General features: G+C 40.3%; 1 protein-coding gene across 2 annotated transcripts in view; it reads right to left on the bottom strand.

Annotated features, from left to right (window-relative positions):
- The window catches only part of LOC149541192 (uncharacterized), a 116125-nt gene extending 114891 nt beyond the window's left edge, over window positions 1-1234 (bottom strand). The window contains exons 1-2 of one of the 2 annotated variants that reach the window (XM_089802194.1): window positions 1070-1234; window positions 317-525 (exon numbers count right to left, since the gene is read on the bottom strand). In XM_089802194.1, the coding sequence (XP_089658320.1) occupies window positions 317-490 (174 nt within the window). In that variant the 5' untranslated portion in view covers window positions 491-525; window positions 1070-1234. Of the gene's footprint in view, window positions 1-316; window positions 526-667; window positions 1017-1069 lie in introns of those variants that run through there. The other variant, XM_089802193.1, reaches the window with a different exon arrangement.
- Between the last annotated feature and the right edge of the window lie 20569 nt (window positions 1235-21803).

Here is a 21803-nt window from a genome sequence, read left to right as displayed (position 1 = left end):
ATTAAAGAAATGATCAAGAATGTTAAATATCGACTATCAACACTATCGTCACAATTTTCCTTAAGGATATTTGAACTGCGATCTCTAATCTAAGCATTTAGAATTCCTTAAACAAAAAACTCTGGATGAATCAAAGGAAAGTTATTGGAACTAAAGAGCGCAGAATTATAATAGGAGGGATCAACAAGATTTGCGTCCGTATGCATGCAAGCGAATATTGAATGGACAAGGCCCGATAAAATTTAAAATGGTACAATTCCAAATTGGTTGTTCAATTCTTAGTCCGAATTTTGAATAACGCGGGTATTGAACTTACAGGATCCAAGTCATTGTGGTTGGGTAGCTGAAGGAGATCTTGAATATATGATTTCTCAGGTGCTTCCAGGCCTGTTTTGCGGGTCCTCCACAGAGCTTGAAGTATATGCTCTATCGATTCCTTCGACTTGGCTCTTAATAACTGTGGCAGATGGTCCCACAATGCATGATCCATGATTTATGATTGTGAAGGTTTTTCACCATCAATTCCTGTTAAATATTAGGCGCCATCAATGACCTCTCCAAAACAGAAATGTTTTCAAAATTCAAATTTGCAAGGCATAGCGGGCAGACGTATGAAATTAATGAATAGTCGTCAGCCAATTATCAATATAAACCAGTAAAGCAATACCAAAATAAAACAGCCGCGTCAATCAGAACTCGCAGAATTGATACAGTGGTCAGGTCTACGCAAAAGGGTGCACTGGATTTGAGATGAGCGTGGGATGTAGGATAATCAAAACAAAAAACAAATGCTGCGGCTTTAGAAGCTTTTGACTGTAAGCAGCAGGATGTCTCTATCTCAAGCTACCAGTGGAGAGATTGAAGAGGGCTGTGTTCAGTGACAAAACAGAGAAAATTGTTTGACCATGAGCAGCTCGAAGCAGAAGCTATAAATAATGGGACAACTAAAACTGAGAAGAGGTACGTGCACGAAATGTGCTCAAAATGCCGCCAGTTCGTTCAGAGCTAGCTGCAGTGAAAAAAATATAGTGTCGCCAGCAAAATTAAATAGCAAAGGCAAAAAGCTAACATTGGGCCTCGAGAAATCTGATCCACGGGGAGTTTTTGAGCAATGCAACTCTGGTAACCCTAGAAGGGCGTGGTTCGGTGGCCACTAGTTCTGTTTCTTGCTCGACAGTGGATCACTGTGTCACTTTGAGACACATTATTGAAAAAGAATGGGAGAAAAAGGAAGAGGTATTTTGTTGCTTTGTCGACTTTAAAAAGGCTTTTGACACCATTTCGAAAGACAAGCTTTGGTTTAGGTTGGAAGAATTGGAGATTCCTATGCATCTCAGAGCTGCTGTTCATAAGATGTACGAAGAGGTGAAAGTTAAAATCAGAACTTCAAATGGCATTTCAGAATGTTTTAGGAGCAATATTGGGGTGAAACAGGGCTGCCCTTTATCTCCTACTTTGTTTGGTTCATATATTGACAAACTGGAAGAGTGGTTAAACATGCAAAAGGGTGAAGGCATTCAGCTAGGTGAATTTGTTATAAAGCTGCTCTTATATGCGGACGACCTCATTTTAATTGCCAAATCTGCCTATGGTTTGCAAGATCATCTATCTTCTCTTGAGCGCTTTTACGGAATGGTGGGGATGCAGGTCAATATCAGCAAGACTAAGGTTATGATTTTCTCTAATAATAAAAAACAACACCAACATGAATTTTATTACAATGGAAGTGTTCTTGAAGAAGTTGCGAAGTATAAATACCTTGGCATCGATTTCAACAAAAAACTAAGCTGGTCTAGCTACAGGTATAAAAGGATATTAGGTAGGTGGAAGGCTTTTTATGCTCTTCAGAATAGGTGCCATGAAGCAGAGTTGTGGAATTGGAAAACTATTCAAAACTTGTTCGGTCTTCTTGTGCTGCCAGTTGTTCTTTACGGGTGTGAATTATGGGCCAGCAACACTACTATAGCACAATGGAAACAAATCGAAGGAATCCAAAAGCGCTTGATCACAAGCAAGTTTAAAATCAAAAGCACTGTTCCATATGATATCATGCTAAGTGAATTGGGGGTTGCTCCTATTGAGGCACTTGCTATGGTTTGCCTTCTAAGTTATCTAAAAAGAATCGAAAAAATGGAAGAGGATAGATGGCCTAAAGTGGTCTTTAGTGACACACTATGTCAGCGAAAAAGGACATGGATGCAACAAAACATCAAATGGATGAGTAAATGGAATATTTAATTCAATATGTGCCCCACAAATAATAAAGAAATAAAGGTCTTTGTCATGGAGAAATTCTACAAGAGAAATTGGAGAAGCGAGATCGGAAGGAAGAAATTATATTATATAAATGAATTCAACCCCGCTTGTGATCAACTCCAAAAAGCATACATAGGAGCCAACATTTCTTGGAGGGCTAAAATTTTTATTGCTCAGCTGAGAACCAACTCTCACCAACTTCGTTGTGAGACCGAACGTTGGAAGAGGCCAAAGGAGGCTTGGGAAGAAAGAATTTGCAGATTCTGCAATTCTAGGAAAGTGAAAACTAAACAACACTTTATTTTAGAATGTGAAGCCTACAAGAATAGTAGAGATAAATTTGCAGACACTATATGTGACAGTTCTTGGCATAACCTATTCAACGAAGAGTACATTGAGCAATTGGGTGGACTCATCATCATCCTACACAAGCAATGAACATTATTACTTAAGTCTGCTTGAGTTGTTTTGTTGTCCCATAGGCTATTTTTAGCCTCATGGACGTTAAAATTTTATCTATATATCTTGCCGTTGGAATTGGCATGCTATAAAATAAATTCAATGTTTTGATAATAATCTTCGTCTAGGTCTCTGATAGATAATATCATTATATGAACATAAAACAATGTCAAGAGACATTTGATAGAGTAGATGTCATAGATTCCATTCAATAGTTTATCGAACATGTACTAATAGTCAATTATTTTCTAGTTTTTTAGGTTGGTGATTGACCCATTTGTGCATCTCTAGTGGGATATTTTATTACGACTATTAGAACATCTTACCACAAGTAATGGTGTTTTCGGTGAGCAATTATTGGGAGGTGAACATAATGGGTATTGGATGAGTGTTTTAAAATGGCAATTTTTGACAACTTTGCACTCCATGACCTCTACAGAGATATTCATAGATGCCTAAATGTCAAAACCTTAGCTTTAAGCTCTTGAGACACCTACTGAGGTATAACCCAAAAAATTGGCATAGTTCGACTTACAGTTTAAGAGATCTAGGTGCACGAAATTAGCTCAAGTCTCTTTCCCTATTACTTGTCTTTCTAGGATTATAATGTGCCACATAGTGGCATGTATTACTATATTGTCAAGATTCTACGTAACTTTCTCAATTTTTTTTGTTATTAGGATAGACGACCTAGTAGTCACTCATGTTCCAATGACTGCTATGTCTATCATTATAGATCCCCCCCTCCAATTATCGCTCATAAAAAGTCCCAAATAATGATAGCACATGTACTAATAGTCAATCACAGTTTTACTAATAGTTGATCATTTTCTAGCTTTCTTGGTAGTAGATTGGTCCATGTGTGCAAAAAGTACTTCTTCTTTTTGTGAACAACTATTGGGGGGTGAACATAACAGGCTCCAAGTGAACCTTTTTAAATGACACTTTTAGACTACCTCGCACTCTATAAGTTCTACAGAGAGCTTCGTAAATGTAGAAAAACTGAAAGGTTAGCTATAAGCTCTTCACTCACCCAAGGATATTCACTAAAAAATTGGTAAATTTTGATATGCGATGATGCATGTGTTGGAAATATAAGAGGAGTAACTAAAAGGGGAGGGGTGAATCAATTACCACAAAAATAAATCCCAGATCCCTTAGATGTCAATACAAATCAAAATCAAACATTGTTGAGAGTGAAATACTACTGTAACTTAGTTAGCATTGGAATCACTCGGTTAACACTAAGAATTTCTGACACTTGGAAATTACTGAAATATTTAGTTCTTAAGATGTTTAGTGTTATTAACCACAATTAACTTAGTTGTAGAACCATAAAGTAATTAACATGAACACATATAACATTAGGATTTAACATAGAAACCCAATTTGGGAAAAACCACCAATTGTAACTAGTTACTATTTTTCACTCTTCTGAAGTGAGCCCTGTTAGGAGCCAACCCTATTAAAGGTTACAAAACATATTGTTAGGTATGACCCTATTAAACGATTTAATTACCCTATTAGAAGTAGCCTTGTTAGAGGTCTTTAGACGCTTTAATCTAGAAATGCCACCTTGTTAGAGGATTTGGCAAGTAGTTATTAAGCTAACTTTGTTAAGAGATATGATTCACTGCTACGATTATTAGAGAGTAACAATGATACAACCTGATTGTTGATGCAACTATATTGTTGATTTCAGATCTCTATTCTAGCTTGAATACTTGATCTTCTTTGATTAGATAAAACTTTGCAGCTTGGTCAACTCAAGATACTCTGCAATCCTTCCAATTCACTTCCTTGGTTTATCTTTTCAATCACATGCTTCTCTCTTTCAGTCTCACAGCTTGACCTTATACTTATATCATTTACCTTGTCAAGTCGGCCTGAATACACTTTCAAATATTCAATATTCATCCCTTAAGTCGACTAGACTTAACAAATAAATTCATCAAACTAAATGTGTTGATTCAAGAAAATCCTTTGTTAGTCGACCCAGCTCGGTCAACACTAACTCTAAAAAGACTTTCTTCATACTTCCTTTGGTTACCGAGTGAACTTGATTAACATTGCATCCTAAACTGAATTCCCTTTGGTAACTGAGTGAGCTCGGCTAACACTAGTTTTGTACCAACTACTCTTTGTAGACACCTAAATTTGATTACACTGCTTTGGTAATCTAATTTAGCCATCTCTAAAGGCATCATTAATTAAATTATTATTTAATTAATCCTTTGTCATCCCTAGTTGATTAATTTAATTAATCATCTATAGTCCTAATTGATAAATCAAATAATCTATTATTTATCAATTAAATCCTTTTCTCCTATCTAATTCCAAAAATCCCCATTTATTAAATAAATCTATTTGATAAATGAAATCCTCAAATTCAAAAACCCCTAACCTATCTCTAATCCTCCATTTAGCCTAATCCACCCCATCCACCCATACTAACCAAGCTTAGCCACTAACTCACCCACCCTCATTAATGCCATCCACTTGCACATCTCTAACATCCCTAATCTAATCCTAAACCCAAGCCTAATCCACCCCCTAATGTTGTCACATTCCTTAAACAAGTTTAAGACTTTCCTAATCCAAACCAAAGTCTCCCCTCAAAAAACCCAACCACTAAGTCATGAGTGCTCTTACAAAACATAAAAGACTCTTACAAGCCCACTCATGACTCTTACACCCATCATCCACACTCTTCCCTCTTCCACACTCATTCCTCTTACATCCCTCTTACATACTCAACCCCACTCATCATGACTTTAACCAACCCTTTACCCTACCCTCTCACACTCATCCTCCTTGTGACAAGTGTCACCTTCCCATTGGTGCTAAACAAGCACAATCCATGTGCTCCCCTTTGAGTGCATCTTAGCCCTCCTTAAGCCTTCATCCATCCTTGCATCTAAGCCCTCCATCTCTCTACCCCTTAGCCTATAAATTGAATCTCATTCCAAGCCATTTCATCAACAATCTTTGAGCTAAAGTTACCATGCCCTTTTGAGAGCCAAAAGCCATACCCATACCCTTATAATGCCAAATTGAGAGCTCACAAAGCTACCAATTTGCCATTACCCAGCTCCATTGGAGCAGCTTTTGAGCATCTTGAGCATACATCCACAGCAAAAGGACACATCTACAGAATCAAGAAAGCATGGAGTGTTTTCTCTTGTGAGATTTGCACTTCTTGTTTACTTTCTTTGTCTAAGCATATATGTGAATTTAGTTTATGGTTTGTGAATGTTTGCTTTATTTGTTAATGTTCTTTGCATACTAATTCTTGTTCTACATTTTGGCACGCCCGGTGGGACCCCATTATGGGTCATTTAATCATCTATTTTCATCTATATGTCATTTTTCTAACCATCTAATGTTTGTTGTTGTTTGAGTGTTTTGTGAGGGTGTTTTGCTTATTTTTGCAGGTTAAAGAACGCACTTAGGAAGAAGAAATACCATCTAAAAAAAAATTCGCGTTTTTCAACTTTTTTGGCGCAGTTTTGGTCTGCAACCTGTTCTGTCTGCGAAAATCCGCGTCTGCGCAAATCGACGTCTGCGAAAATCTGCGTCTGCGCAAATCGACATCTGCGAAAATCCGCGTCTGCACAAATCGACGTCTGCGAAAATCCACATCTGCGCAAATCGACGTCTCCGCCACCGCCAATCCAAATCGACGTCTGCGAAAATCCGCATCTGCGCAAATCGGCATCTCTGCTTGTCACCTGTTTTTTGTGCCGCAAAATCTGTTCTGTCGTCTTCGAATACTAGCGTATCTTTATTTCTGCACTTTGTAGCTAAAAAAAAAAGAGTATAAATCAAAATTTGACTTTTAGTGGTTCCGTAGGATTTATACCATTTTAAGCATTTTTACGCGTAGAAAAAACAGCAAAAAAAGTTTAAAATTTTTTTCCCATAGTTAAGCTCTCATTTTAGAAGATTTTGGCTAACTAACTAAATTGCTTTTTTTTTGTCTCATTGTAGGTTGGAGCACATATGGAACCACTAACCATGTTTCTTGCAGGTTTTCATGTTGCTAAAAAATGAACTTGAATGTTTAACCATTTGTCTTTGAATGCATGTTGCTAAAAAAATGAACTTGAATGGTTAAACACATTTTTCATTGAATGAATGTTGCTCAAAACACACTCTTGAATGTTATGGATTAAAATCAACTTTCCTTGGAATGCATGCTTAAAACAACAAATCCAATCTTGAATGCCAAGGATCAATTAACCATTGCAATATCAAACACTTCATTTGGAGCTTCTAAAATTGAACAAAACAAATCTCTTTTCCACATGCAATCTAGGTAAAGTTTGATTTTTGGACATTTAAGAAACTTTGTTAAGTTAAAATACAAATTTAAAAAAATCAATTTGAGTAGTTCCTTGGACTCACCTCTTTTCTAATCACCCATCAAATATTAACCATTGGTTGCAATCTCAACGCCATTTATGGAGATGGGTCTACTTGAAAAAGGTGTTAAATGTTCCACAATCTAACTCACTCACTTGGTCTTTGAACGTTTGCTTTAACTTTGTCAAAATTCTTAAATGGCCAAAACTCTAGATTAAATCAATCACACTTCAAGTTTGGGCACTAAAATTGAACAACAACTAACGTGGAGAGCCTCCGGGTGCGCGCTTGAAATCGAATCTCACACACTTTTGTTTTGGGCTTAAAACAAACTCACACTCAATCTTGAATGCCTTAAAGAAAATTAATCGATACTTGACGTGGAGGGCCTCCGGGCGCGCGAGTTTGCTTTTGTTGACCCTAACTCTTCTTATTGTTTGCATTCTTCGATCGATTTACTTTTGTTGGCGCTTCAAGTTGGAATTGAACATTGTCTCTTAAACATGAGTGCTTGCAAAGTCTAGATTAGCACACATAAGAGTCAGTTGGTAAAAGAACAAGCGTGTTTTTTAGCCCAAGGTCATCCAAGTCTTCTCTCCCCTTGTCGTCTTTCGAGGCCATCTTGGGTGCATAAGATTAGGATCCAAAACCTTGTTTCTTTTTAGGAGGCCTGCTTGGGGATTTCATCACCCCTTGGACGACCTCAACTCTAGTGTTCCGACGGAGTATAAGAATCAGGAGGTGAATCGAAAGACACCTCTCTTGGGATCAAGATTTTGTCATTCGGGCTAAGCTTCAAGGAACTTTATACCCTTGAGAAGTGAAAGAGGAGAAGTGGGTTACCGCTCCTCTCGGCTGTGTGACATCCTTTTGGTCTCATCTACGGATTTGGGCCTCACATACCTTGCGTATATCGAGGACTCCCTAGCTAAACCAATTGTTAGCCTTGCAGAAAACCATCTAGGATGTTAATGTGTTTGGAGTGACTGATCGAAACATTTGTAGAACATACACACTCCTTGGCGCAAGTATCACATTCTGAGAACCACAAACTTCTATCTGGGTGTTCCTATCTATTGCTTGTTTTTATTTTACTTGTTGAATGAATGTTTGCCAAACTTGGTCAATCCTAGCTTAGGGCACACTTAGCGTAGTCACTGCCTATTTTGGAAGTTGAACAAGTTGAAGCAAAACAACTGAGATCTTTCCCAAAGCCAAGCAAATTCAGGAATTTATGTCGGAACAACCCAAACCCAAACAGAAGTTTCACAAGGTCAAACTCAAGCCATCTCTAGCATACCAAGAACTTTCAGCCAAGAGAAAAAAAATAACACCAAGCCCACGAATTGCCAAACTCCACAAAGCAGAGGACAAAGCTACCGACGAAGCACTTCAAGAGGCCTGGTTAGAGCGCACCATCAAATTTAGCCAACATCCAGGAGTTAATCCTGCTTATGCCTTACCAACTAGGCATGATTTCTATGATTAGACACCCTTGTTTCTCCACATCTTCTTGGATAAGCTTCACTTTAGAGTCATCTTTGTAAAAAAGCCAGCCATCTTAAGTTATCCCCTTAAGCATTATTAGCTCATCCATCTCATTTAGAATCATACCATCTAGCTAGTAATCAAAAATCTGCACATCAAAATTGTTGTCACCTTGCTAAAAGTTTGTCATTCCTAAAATCTTCCAAATCCACCAATCTCACCAAGGTTATCCCTTTGGCAGAGCTTTGTCTAGGGTAATCTAGCTTTGTCACTTGTTATCCCTCATCACCTTGAGCTAAAGGTTGGGATCCACAAGTGGTCAATCTCGTGTTCTTCCTAAAAGATCATTAGTCTATCCTTAAGTTGACACAATCACCACCAAGCTTGCACATAGGAAAGCAGACCTTTTGTGCTTTGACAACATATCTTTGAAGTTAGAATCCCCAACCCAATCCTCCTTAGGTTTTGTCATATAGCTTTGCCTCAACCTAGGAAATCATTTGCATAGAAAAGCCTTCCCCCTTTTGCATCCATCAACATTATTGCATCTCATCCCTAAGAGCATTTTTCATGCCACCTGTCACTCGCTTAGCCAAGAAGAAAGAAACAATGGAGCCCTATCATTTGGATCGAACAGCCTCACCCCCCTTGAGCACTCAGCCATCCTTCAGTCCAGAGCAAGCTATGCCATCACCTACTGACATTGAAGCTTTCATGAACCAACCAGGAAATGCAGTATTGGTAAACGTCGTTATAGACAAAAACAAAGAGACAATCATGGCTAATTTTCGAAGGGACAATGTAGGAACCTTTGACTTTGGAAGACCCCCTCCATTATCAGATCCATCTCACCCGTTGTTTGGGCAGCTGCCACCACCCATAGGCTCTTATGATCCAAATTATCCTCAATATATTCCAAAAGAAGAGCCTCCAGCCAATCCATATGACCCAACAGACCCAAACATACCATCATCCACCCAAGTTGAAATCTCCATGCCGCAAGCCAACCTAGCCACCACCACTCCATCCTTGGTTCATACCTCTCCGCTCCAAACCCCCTTTACTCAAAACACCTCACCGTTCACCCCCTTCACTATTGCTGCTGCTCCCCAACCCAGCCTTCCAAATCCACCCATCTCCCAAATCAGTGCTAGCATCTTTGGCCAACCTCAACAATATATAACAGGGATGCCACCCATGGGGCCAAGTAATCAACCTTTCATTGCCCCCAGCTTGTTCACCACAGCCCAAAGTACAATCCCATCATTTCCATTAAGTCTTGGGAGCTCAATACCACCAGCCACAAATCCACAAGCTACTACCTTCACTCCACAAAGCTATCAAAACTCACAAGCTACTGCCAATCTTCTACCAAGCTCCCAAGTGACCCCAGCTCCCACTACCACTCTACCAAGCTTCCAAATTCAGCCACAAAGCTATCAAACCCCATCAGTTCCATTCCCAAGCTTTCAATTCCCACCACCTCCACCACCAACTAATCCATTACCTCCAATTACCAACTACTTTTCAATGCCACTTCTAGGAGGTAATCCACCACCCCAGCCAACCACCAATTATTTGCAGATACCATTCCAAATGGGGGCACAACCCACATATATTGGTCAAACCCCACAAGCCCTCTGATCCTTTCCCCAAGCCTCACAACCATCTTATACCTTACCTCCACAAAGCAATCCATTTATCCCACAGCCAGCTTATGTTCCTCAATCCCAACCTCAAATCCCATATCAACAGCAAGCCTCGCAGCACATGCAGCAATATGCGCCACCTCCCCCTCAACAACCCGTCATCTACCATGCAGATGCCCAAACAATGTACAATCCCTATCAGCAAATCCCTCACAGCCATCCATATTCAGTGGCCCCATCCAGAACATACCTACCTCAAGGCACTCCTACATTGGGGGCACCCCAACCATCACCTATCAATTTAGAGTGGGAGCAAATGAAGACAGCTCTGAAAGCCATCCAAGAAGGGAATGATCCAAAGACATTCAAGTTTGAGAATGTGTCCTTACCCATTTGACAGAGCCATTACCACAACACCATTTCCGAAACACTTTGAGGTACCTAAATTTGACAAATTCAGAGGAAAAGGAGACCCTGTCACACATATCAAAGAATTTTACATGCATTGCCAGGACGTAGCATACAATGATGTCTTTCTCTTGCGCCTTTTTCCCAAAAGCTTGGCTGGACCAGCTCTTGAATGGTTTTATAGAATCCCCTATGGCACAATTAAAAACTTTGCTGAATTATCTGAGGCATTTGTAGCCCAATATGCCCATCTTGTTGAAACAGAGTTATCAATAGTTGATCTTGTCCACACCAAGCAAAAAGGTGGAGAAAGCCTTGCCGAATACCTGCAAAGATGGCAAACCCTTACCACCCGCATATCCTGCACCTTGCCAGAACGCCATGTGGTGAAAATTTTTATTGATAATGCACATCCCAGCTTGGCTCACCACATGACCATGAGCTATTTGTAGACCTATAAGGATATCAAAGAGAAAGGAATGATTCTTGAGCAAGGACTCATCAAAGATGGTGTGGTAAAGATTTACAAAGAGGCCAACCAAAATCAATCACATTCCAATGACAAGTCTAGGTATTGGAACAAAAACAAGCATGTTGCAACAAATGGGATTACTGACACCAGACATGTGAATATCGTTGGTCCTTCTCAAAACCAGTCTAACCCACCATATCAAACAAACAACCAACAAGCTATCAATTACCAACAACGAAATAACCAAAGCTATCAAAACCACAATACAAGACCCAACTTTCAAGGGTCTAACAATCAAGCTAATGCCATCAATGTAGCTGCAAGGCAAAAGCCCAGATTCCAACCTGCACCTAGAAACTATACACCCCTTGGTGAGCCATTGGATGTTATTTTTGAGAAATTGGCTAAGGAAAACCTCATCAAATTTCCTCCTACCCAGCAAATTGATCCAAGCCAATCCAAAGCTGCATGGTACAAGGACAATGAGTATTGCAAGTTCCATAGGGTAAATGGTCACACCACCCTCAGATGCATGAAACTGAAAGACTATGTGTAGGACCTCATTGATCGGAAGGAAATCACTGTTGGTGCCCAAACCTCTCCCAATGCAGGCTTACAGATTTATCAAAATGCTTTTCCTCCACACAACAACCAAAATCTTGGAAAAGCACCTATCCAAAACAACACCAACAACCACCAGCCAAACCAATAGCATGGGAAGAACAATGACCACACTTCATCCTATATAGACTATGGTAGCCTCATAGGTTGTATATCTGAGAAAGAGCCTTCTGTCAATGTTATCAATATCCGAGGACCAGACAATGAGTGTGCGGTCACCACTCGAAGAGCGCAATTTAACATCGCAGGCCCACCAGTTTCATCAGCACCATCAGCTCCATCAAAAAGCCGGTACAATATCTTGGAACACCTTGGGAACATGCCAGCCCAAATATCCATTTTAGACCTTCTCCGCACTAGTCTTGTGTACAAAGACATCCTTGACAGTGCTCTCATAGAATCCTGTGTCCCTTCTGATATCAATGCTACTGATTTTCGTAATCTTGTTGGACACCTTTCATCCTCATGTGCCCTATCTTTCAAACCCACCGACATACCCGCGGTTGAGCCAGATCACACCCTTCCGCTTCGCATAGCCATCATGGTATCTAATTTTGCTGTGAAAAGAGTAATGATAGATAATGGATCAGCCTTGAACATTTGCACCCTAAAATTCATAAAACAAGCTGGGTATACTGAGGCAGATATGATCAGTGAGGTTATCACCATCAAAGCTTATGACAACTTGGAAAGGACCACAGAAGGGACTATTTTGCTACCAATCAAGGTTGGGCCGGTCATCCAAGAGACAGTTTTCCATGTTGTTGATCTAAACCTACCATTTAACATCCTCCTCGGTCGCCCATGGATTCATGCTATGAAGGTCGTTCCATCCACCTACCATCAGTGCATCAAATTTTCGCATCAGGGCACTGAGGTAACCATCCACGTCGATCTAGAACCCTTTGCTTACTGCAATGCGGTTGAAGCTTCATATACAAACCATTGCCCTGGAATAGACATTGGCACAACCATCGCCAGCTCATCCCACACTTGTAATGATGCAGAAGCCATCCTCGCCTCCACCCTATCTACTGTAAAGATCAACAACAAAGGCTGTGGAGAATATAGTCTATCAGATGCATTTGCTGTCGGAGCAATCCCACTTGATCCACATACCCATGGATGGCCAACATATCACAAAGCTAAGGAGATTCCACCTCCTCAATACAAATGGTTTGGCCCAACCACCTTTGTGTCGTCCAAAATGCCTCTTCATGAGGAGCTCACTCCAGATATCAACAATTGGTTACATAAGGATGCACCTCCAAGAAATCAAGCACGCCTTGATCACTTTAGCCAGAAGTATCCCCAACAACATAAGCTCATCACTGAAAAATGGAACTATCAAGGAGGTGGACTAGGACCAGAAGAAAGGGGCATGCAATGTCCCATCGAAGCACATAATTGGGAAATGATGTCAGGTCTTGGCTTTGGCATACCCACAACTAGGGGCACCAACGAGAACGGTCACGCTTTTTCGAACATCCACCGTGACTTTGTCAAAATCGAAGACATTCCTGAGGAAGTTGAAAAGAGAGCCTACGACAATATCCCAGACCAAATCTTCCTAGGAGACTCTGTTCTCCGAGAACTATCCATCCATCTCATTGACCTACCACTCGCTCATCCACAACTCATAGATTGGGACCAACCAAGTGTCATACATATTGATGAGTTTGCATCAGAGGAAGCACTTCTAAGATTCATGGGAGCCGAAACTCCTCATAAGAAGAAAAAGCCAGATTCTGCCTACATCTACAAGCTAGATCCCAAGGGGTATTTTGGAGAAAATCCCCAACCTAGTTTCGATACACCCAAAACTGGAACTAAGGTAAATCTGGGACTAGCTAAGGCAGTGAAGAGAACCCCTCAGCAAGAAAATCCAGAGCCACAAGCAGAACATGAGGATTTAGTATTGCCTCCTCAAGATAATCGACCAGAGGTGTCTTCTATTCTAATAGAGGATACTAGAGAAGTCAACATTGGTTCTTCAGAGATCCCTAGAATTGTTCACATTGCTGCATCCCTATCACAAGACCAAGCTGACCTCCTCTTTGAGGTTTTACAAGAGAACATTGGCTGATTTGCACGGTCATATCAGGACATGCCAGGACTTGATCCAAAGCTTGTAGTTCATCATCTTGCAGTCGATCCAAAGATCAAGCCCGTCAGACAAAAGCTTAGAAAAATGCACCCCAAGGTGGCATTACTAGTCAAAGCTGAACTAGAAAGAATGTTAGCTGCTAAGGTTATCCGACCTATCGACTACTCAGAATGGATCTCCAACATGGTCCCTGTCACTAAGCCTTCCGGTGACATCAGAATCTGCACTGATTTTAGAGATCTTAACAAAGCTTGTCCGAAGGATGATTTTCCCTTGCCCAACATAGATATGATTGTAGATCTTACAGCTGGACATGAAATTCTGTCCCTTATGGATGGATTTTCCAGGTATAATCAGATCAAGATTGCAGAAGAGGACCAGCATAAGACAACATTCACTACCCCTTGGGGAACCTTTTGCTACACCATGATGCCTTTTGGCCTAAAGAATGTTGGGGCTACCTATCAAAGAGCTATGACATCCATTTTCCATGATCTTATCCATAGCATTTTGGAAGATTATGTGGACGATATCCTAGTCAAATCTCACACCTTCATGGATCATCTTGCTGACCTGGAAAAAGTCTTTGATAGGTTGGCCCAATATCATCTCATGCTAAATCCCAAGAAGTGTGTCTTTGGGGTCACATCTGGCAAGCTTCTAGGCTTCATAGTTTCTAAACGAGGTATAGAGATCGACCCCAAAAAGGTCAAGGCTATCTTAGACATGCCTCCTCCCCAGACACTGCGACAGCTTCGCTCTCTTCAGGGGAAACTTCAATCTGTTCGGCGCTTCATCTCCCAACTTGCAGATAAGTGTACACCATTTTCACACTTGCTAAAGAAGAATGAGAACTTCAAGTGGGATCTTTTATGTCAGCGTAGCTTCGATCAGCTCAAGCAGTATCTCACCAATCCCCCTATCTTGGTTCCACCAGTTCCTGGTCGTCCCTTGATCTTGTATATATTAGCAACACCTATTGCTCTAGGGGCACTTCTAGCACAACATGATGATTATAGAAGAGAGAGAGCCATCTACTATATCAGTAGAACCCTAGTTGGTTATGAAATCAATTACACTCCTATGGAAAAAGCTTTTTTGGCAGTTGTTTTCTCAACTCAAAAGCTTCGCCACTACATGCTAAGTCATACCATCCAACTAGTCTCCAAGATTGACCCTCTCAAGTATATGCTCTTCAGAACAACACTTACAGGCCGTTTGGCCAAATGGGTTATGCTACTAAGTGAGTTTGGCATCTAGTATGTGGACAGAAAGGCAATCAAAGGGCAAGCTATAGCAGATCACCTAATTGATGCACCTCTAGTAGATGCATATCCTTTGCTCACAGAATTTCCAGATGAGCATATCTGCCTAATTGAAGAACAACCCCCATGGAAGCTTTATTTTGATGGCTCATACACCTCTCATGGATCAGGGGCAGGAATATTATTAGTTACACCTCAAGGAGATTACATTCCAAAAGCCTTCAAGCTACAATTCCCTAGCACCAACAATATAGCAGAATATGAAGCTCTTGTAGCAGGATTAAAGATAGCTACAGAATGGAATATCACTGAGTTACAAGTCTTTGGTGATTCCCAACTCATCATCAAACAAGTCTTAAATGAATATCAAACCAAAGATGAAAAGCTATTACCCTACAAAGAGCTAGTTGATCAGCTGACCCAGCATTTTACAAAGCTTCAGTTTACACAAGTGCCTCGAATGCAGAACAAGGTAGCAGATGCCATGGCCACTATCGGCTCGCTCTTGGAAATTCCCCAAGATGCTACGCAGTATGAATTTTTAGTTGAGTAGCTCCTCACACCCGCTTATGCAAATGAGGATTCAAACCGTGTTTGTATCTTGGTTGGTCCCCAATCCCCTTGGTACCATGAAATTCACGCTTACCTTAACGATGGTATCATATCCCCTCACCTCACACGCACCCAACGGTAGAACCTTATCCGAAAATCAGCCCGTTATGTTATCATAGCCAATACCCTATATTGTCGGGGTTATCATGATACTCTCTCTCGATGTTTAGATGAAAATGAGGCCGTGATGGCATTAAAAGAAGTACATTCTGGACTTTGCGGTGCCCACACGAGTGGTATTGTCCTAGCACGACAAATCCTTAGAGCAGGCTACTATTGGCCTACCATTGAAGAAGACTCTTGTGACTTTGTCAGAAAGTGTCTCCCATGTCAGCAGCATGCAAATCTTGTGCACGCTCCAGCACAAGATCTACAGCCTATTGTACCACCTTGGCCTTTCACTTGTTGGGGCCTTGATCTAGTTGGAACTATCACCCTTCTCTCATCTGATGGACATAAATGGATAATAACAGCTACAAACTATTTCACTAAGTGGGTGGAAGCAGTCCCCCTAGTCTCAGCTACAGGAGTTCAAGTCTCCAAGTTCATCTTGTACCACATTGTTTGCCGCTTCGGCATCCCATCCACCATCTTCACTGACCACGGAGGTAACTTTGAAAATCTCAACATGGAAGAATTATGCACTTCCCTCCGCATCCATCACCGCTTTTCTAGCTCATATTTCCCACAAGGTAACGGCCAGGCAAAGGCAACTAATAAAACCCTCCTCAAAATCCTAAAGAAAGTTGTCAATGATTCCGGCCGTGATTGGCACCTTCAAATAAATTCGGCTCTATGGGCTTATCGAACTTCCTTCCGTACATCCACAGGCACAACTCCATACTCCCTAGTCTATGGTGCCGAAGTAGTACTACCTATAGAAGTTGAACTTCCCTCACTACGCATATCTTTGCGAGGGCAAATCTCAGATGAAGAATACAGAGTAGCTCGACTCACCCAGCTAGATCTCTTAGACGAGAAGAGACAACAAGCCTATGACCATCTCACAGTCTATCAAACTCGTCTCAAAAGGAATTTCAACAAGAAGGTGCTCCCACGACACTTTCAGCCAGGTGACATGGTCCTCAAAGAAAATATGAAAGTCCAAGCAGATCGAGAAAAGAAAGGCAAGTTTGAACCTACATGGCTTGGTCCCTATGTGGTTACTACCTCCTTTGGCTCTGGAGCCTATCAATTATCTACACCAGAAGGAGAACTCTTGAATGATCCCACTAACATCATTCATCTCAAGAAGTTCTATGCTTGAAGATCCTTGGTATACCCAGCTTTTGAAAAATACAAAAAAAAAAATATAGTAAAGAGAAATAAGCGTCCAATGGTGAAAACTTGGCAATTCAAGCGCCTTGGATAGGTACCTTGGTGAAAACCTGGTAATTCAGGCGCCTTGTGTGCTAAAGACTAATCCATTATCTATCACTATCCTATCCCTCATCCATCCACCCACCATCCCATAAAACACCTGCTTGTTCCCTTGGTGTTCCAATCAAATATCCAAAATCTGATGGAGCTTGTCAATACCTCCTATACAACTTGTAAATCTTGTACCATACCTTGTATATATTCGAATCTTGTCCAAAGCTTGTACCATATTCCAGCTTGTAAATAATCTTGTATCCTAGCCTATATCCTATCACATGCACACACAGAATCCCATTTTCCTTAAGCTTTTCACAAACCATCTACCTATCCACCTATCAACTATTATAGACATCCCATCCTTCACAAACATTTCCATCTCACAAAAAACCAAAACATGAACAAACTTGTACATTTGTAACATATCTTGGTCTATCAGCTTGTACATCCTCTTTAGCTTAGTATCATTGTATCTATCCGGCTTTCGTGTTAGTTCATCCTTGGTCAACATCTTGCACACATCGCACACTTTGGTTAGCTATTCCAATGCATCCTTTAGCTAGATCTCCTGTCACCAAAGTGCTATCCTTCTTAGTTCAGCTTGTCAGACGAATCACCCATCCAGATCCATCAGCTTAGGTGCTCTCCGATAGATCCTTGTAGGATATAGCTTTCCTCATGTCTAGTCTTGGTCCGTTAGTACCTCGTCCTACCCATCTCGTTGGCAAACGGTTCTCTTTTGGATTTTTGCTTTCTTTTGATTTGGAATCTTCCCTTTTGGGTCTTGAAATATCTTTTCCAAGCAATCTTTTTGTTTCCTCCTCAAGGTTGCCACGATCTTCCATATCATGGTATGCTACGAATGGGGCAATCTGAGCGTAAGGTCTTGATCAAGTATTTTGTTTATTTTTCTTTTCTGCTTGTGGGTTACCCAGTGTCGTTTCCACACTACTTCCTCTGGGATTCATGTGTGATACTGGGGCAATCCTTGTGTGTTTGTTTTGAGTTAGTTCGTCAGTCCTCTGGATGGTTGGTAAAAAGGCCTTGATGTTCTTGGTAACCCTGGCAATTAACCAACAGTCCTATAGCAAATCTAGTGCTCAACTACATGGTGGTACTTCTCTTTGAAGTATCCCCCCCGCTCAAAAAGCTTCAATGGATTCCCTTCATCTCCATTATCCCCCATCCATATCCTACATCTGTCACTCCTACCCCAGCTTATGCATCAGTATCTCTTTGAATCACTCCTCACGCTTAGCTTTAGGGATCCACAATCCTAGTCTTAGGGATCCACCAATCAAATCAATCCACCAAGCCTCATCTTTCGAGATCCACACTCCTAGTCCTAGGGATCTCCGAAACCCATCTTCCGCCAATCTGACTCTTTGAAATCCTGTTGCATCAGCTTTATCATTCTATCATCCATCTCCCTACCATGGATTCCTTTTATAGTGCTCTGCTCCTCCATCTCCCCCCCCCCAATCCTGGAAAGTCTTAAGCTTGCTTTACTATTGTGCCTCTGATTTCCCTTTATCATTCTCCTGCAGTGAGAGTTTGAGCTAATTCAACCCCTTCTCTTCACCAACCTGCGTTTCAGCTCGTCTCAATTTCTTGTACTTTTCAAGAAGTCGTCGAGCCTCATTTCTCCCCCCGCCGCCTTCTTGAGGGGGCATCATCTAAGTCTAGTCTCTCCTCTTCTTATTCAAGTTTGGGGCAACCTTGTTGCTAAAACATCTTCCTTGTGTCATCTTCATGTGAACTTCTTTGAAATAGTGTTGTCTCAACACTATGTCAAAGAGGGGCAAAATGTAGACACCTAAATTTGATTACACTTCTTTGGTAATCTAATTTAGCCATCTCTAAAGGCATCATTAATTAAATTCTTATTTAATTAATCCTTTGCCATCCCTAGTTGATTAATTTAATTAATCATCTATAGTCCTAATTGATAAATCAAATAATCTATTATTTATCAATTAAATCCTTTTCTCCTATCTAATTCCAAAAATCCCCATTTATTAAATAAATCTATTTGATAAATGAAATCCTCAAATTCAAAAACCCCTAACCTATCTCTAATCCTCCATTTAGCCTAATCCACCCCATCCACCCATACTAACCAAGCTTAGCCACTAACTCACCCACCCTCATTAATGCCATCCACTTGCACATCTCTAACATCCCTAATCTAATCCTAAACCCAAGCCTAATCCACCCCCTAATGTTGTCACATTCCTTAAACAAGTTTAAGACTTTCCTAATCCAAACCAAAGTCTCCCCTCAAAAAACCCAACCACTAAGTCATGAGTGCTCTTACAAAACATAAAAGACTCTTACAAGCCCACTCATGACTCTTACACCCATCTTCCACACTCTTCCCTCTTCCACACTCATTCCTCTTACATCCCTCTTACATACTCAACCCCACTCATCATGACTTTAACCAACCCTTTACCCTACCCTCTCACACTCATCCTCTTTGTGACAAGTGTCACCTTCCCATTGGTGCTAAACAAGCACAATCCATGTGCTCCCCTTTGAGTGCATCTTAGCCCTCCTTAAGCCTTCATCCATCCTTGCATCTAAGCCCTCCATCTCTCTACCCCTTAGCCTATAAATTGAATCCCATCCCAAGCCATTTCATCAACAATCTTTGAGCTAAAGTTACCATGCCCTTTTGAGAGCCAAAAGCCATACCCATACCCTTATAATGCCAAATTGAGAGCTCACAAAGCTACCAATTTTCCATTACCCATCTCCATTGAAGCAACTTTTGAGCATCTTGAGCATACATCCACAGCAAAAGGACACATCTACAGAATCAAGAAAGCATGGAGTGTTTTCTCTTGTGAGGTTTGCACTTCTTGTTTGCTTTCTTTGTCTAAGCATATATGTGAATTTAGTTTCTGGTTTGTGAATGTTTTCTTTATTTGTTAATGTTCTTTGCATACTAATTCTTGTTCTACACTCTTTAGTGCCCAAGTGAACTCGATAGACACTGTCTTCGTGCAAAATTCCTTTGGTGCCCGAGTGAACTCGACAAATATTGTCTCTGAACTTGATTCTCACTAGAACGCTCGACAAATACTAGAAACTATCTTCACCACTCGAGTGAGCTCGGAAGACACTGACTGGTAAAGACTTGACATTTTGTCTAACATCAAAGACAATATACAATTGAACAATTATTTTCAACAATCTCCCTCTTTGGCATTGATGGCAACACAGTATGTCATAATACAATGAAATTTTAGAGCAAAACAAAAGTAAGGATGATATCCTTAGTTTCATTCTTATTCTCATCCATGAGAATTCCCTCTATCAGTTTGAACTCCCTCTAACATCAATCTCTCCCTCTAGAATGATTCACTGATTATTATAATTATTGTTTATCCCTCTATCAACAAACTCTTCTTTGTTACTCTTTATCTAACTTGACAACAAACTCTCCCTTTTTGACAATTCATGCCAATAACATAAATAATCACAAAATTTCTTGATATGGACAACAAACTCTCCCTCTTTGACACTCATGCCAAAGATACCATTCAGTGAACTTCCCATGTATCTTATGTACTGATTCATATGCAATCTACCCTTTACAATAGTGTATCAACTTGTCTGATCTTCAACATGCTTGGTTGATGCATCACTAAAATTTGATTAGTGAGCTTCAGATAGGGGAATGACCCCTAGCTTACCTCTTAGATACAAAAATGCATCCTTGGGTAATGGCTTGGTCAATATGTTTGCCATCTATTCTTTTGTATTCATGTATTCCAATCTTACCTCCTTATCTTGCACCAATTCTCTTATGAAATGATAATTAATTACAATGTGCTTGGTTTTGGTATGCATCACAGGATTCTTGGAAATATTAATTGCATTGGTGTTATCACAGAAAACAACAACTAGATCCTTGATCTCTTCCTTCATACATGTTGCATATGGTAAAATATGGATGAATAGGGTTTTAGAATAGTGCATATGAAAGAGACCCTAAACCCACATTTTACACATACATATTGATTATTATGATATGAAAAGTAAATCTAAATGACTAATACTGAAATGAAGAAAAATGTTCTTACCTCCAAAAAAAAAATTGACTGAAAACCTTGTCACTCTTAAAAAATGTTGATTTTTTACTTCTTGAACCGAAACTACGAGTTCTACAAAACCCAAAAATATTTTTCTTTTCTAAGGGTAGGTCGACCTTGACCTAGTTAGTGGGGTACTATTGTACCCCAGGGCACAATTGTGCCCCAAAAAGTTGACCTTGACCTGCATTGCTCCAACGAAATTTCTATTCACAGATCTCGCAAGTTTGACGAAAAGGGTATCCAAATTTGCACTTTAATTCATTGTTACACACCTGTACCTACAAGAAAAATAGTTTTGTTTGTTTGATGGGGGGTTTGCCTTGGTCAAACCCCAGTTTGGAATCAACCTTGAAATGTAATTGAAATTGCAATATGTATATACAAAGTAAATGGAACTATTTACCTTGCTTATGTAGAAATCCTTGTGGAGGATTTGAATCCTTGAATCCACAAATGTGAATGCTCCAAATGAATTTAGAAATCCATGTAGGGTGTCTCAAATCAATTGTCTTAGATATTTAGCACCAATCTTGAATGGATCTTAGCATAGGAATAGGCTTGGATGAATATGGATGGAAAAATCTTCAACAAGAGGGCTCCATAGAGCTTGAATCCTTTAAT

The sequence above is a fragment of the Cupressus sempervirens genome, chromosome 9, assembly GCF_028749045.1.
Source record: "Cupressus sempervirens isolate cs-2001-9-10 chromosome 9, ASM2874904v1, whole genome shotgun sequence".
NCBI classification, from domain to species: domain Eukaryota; kingdom Viridiplantae; phylum Streptophyta; class Pinopsida; order Cupressales; family Cupressaceae; genus Cupressus; species Cupressus sempervirens.
Note: the sequence above shows the minus strand (reverse complement) of the source record. Positions and strands in the feature narration are given on the sequence as shown.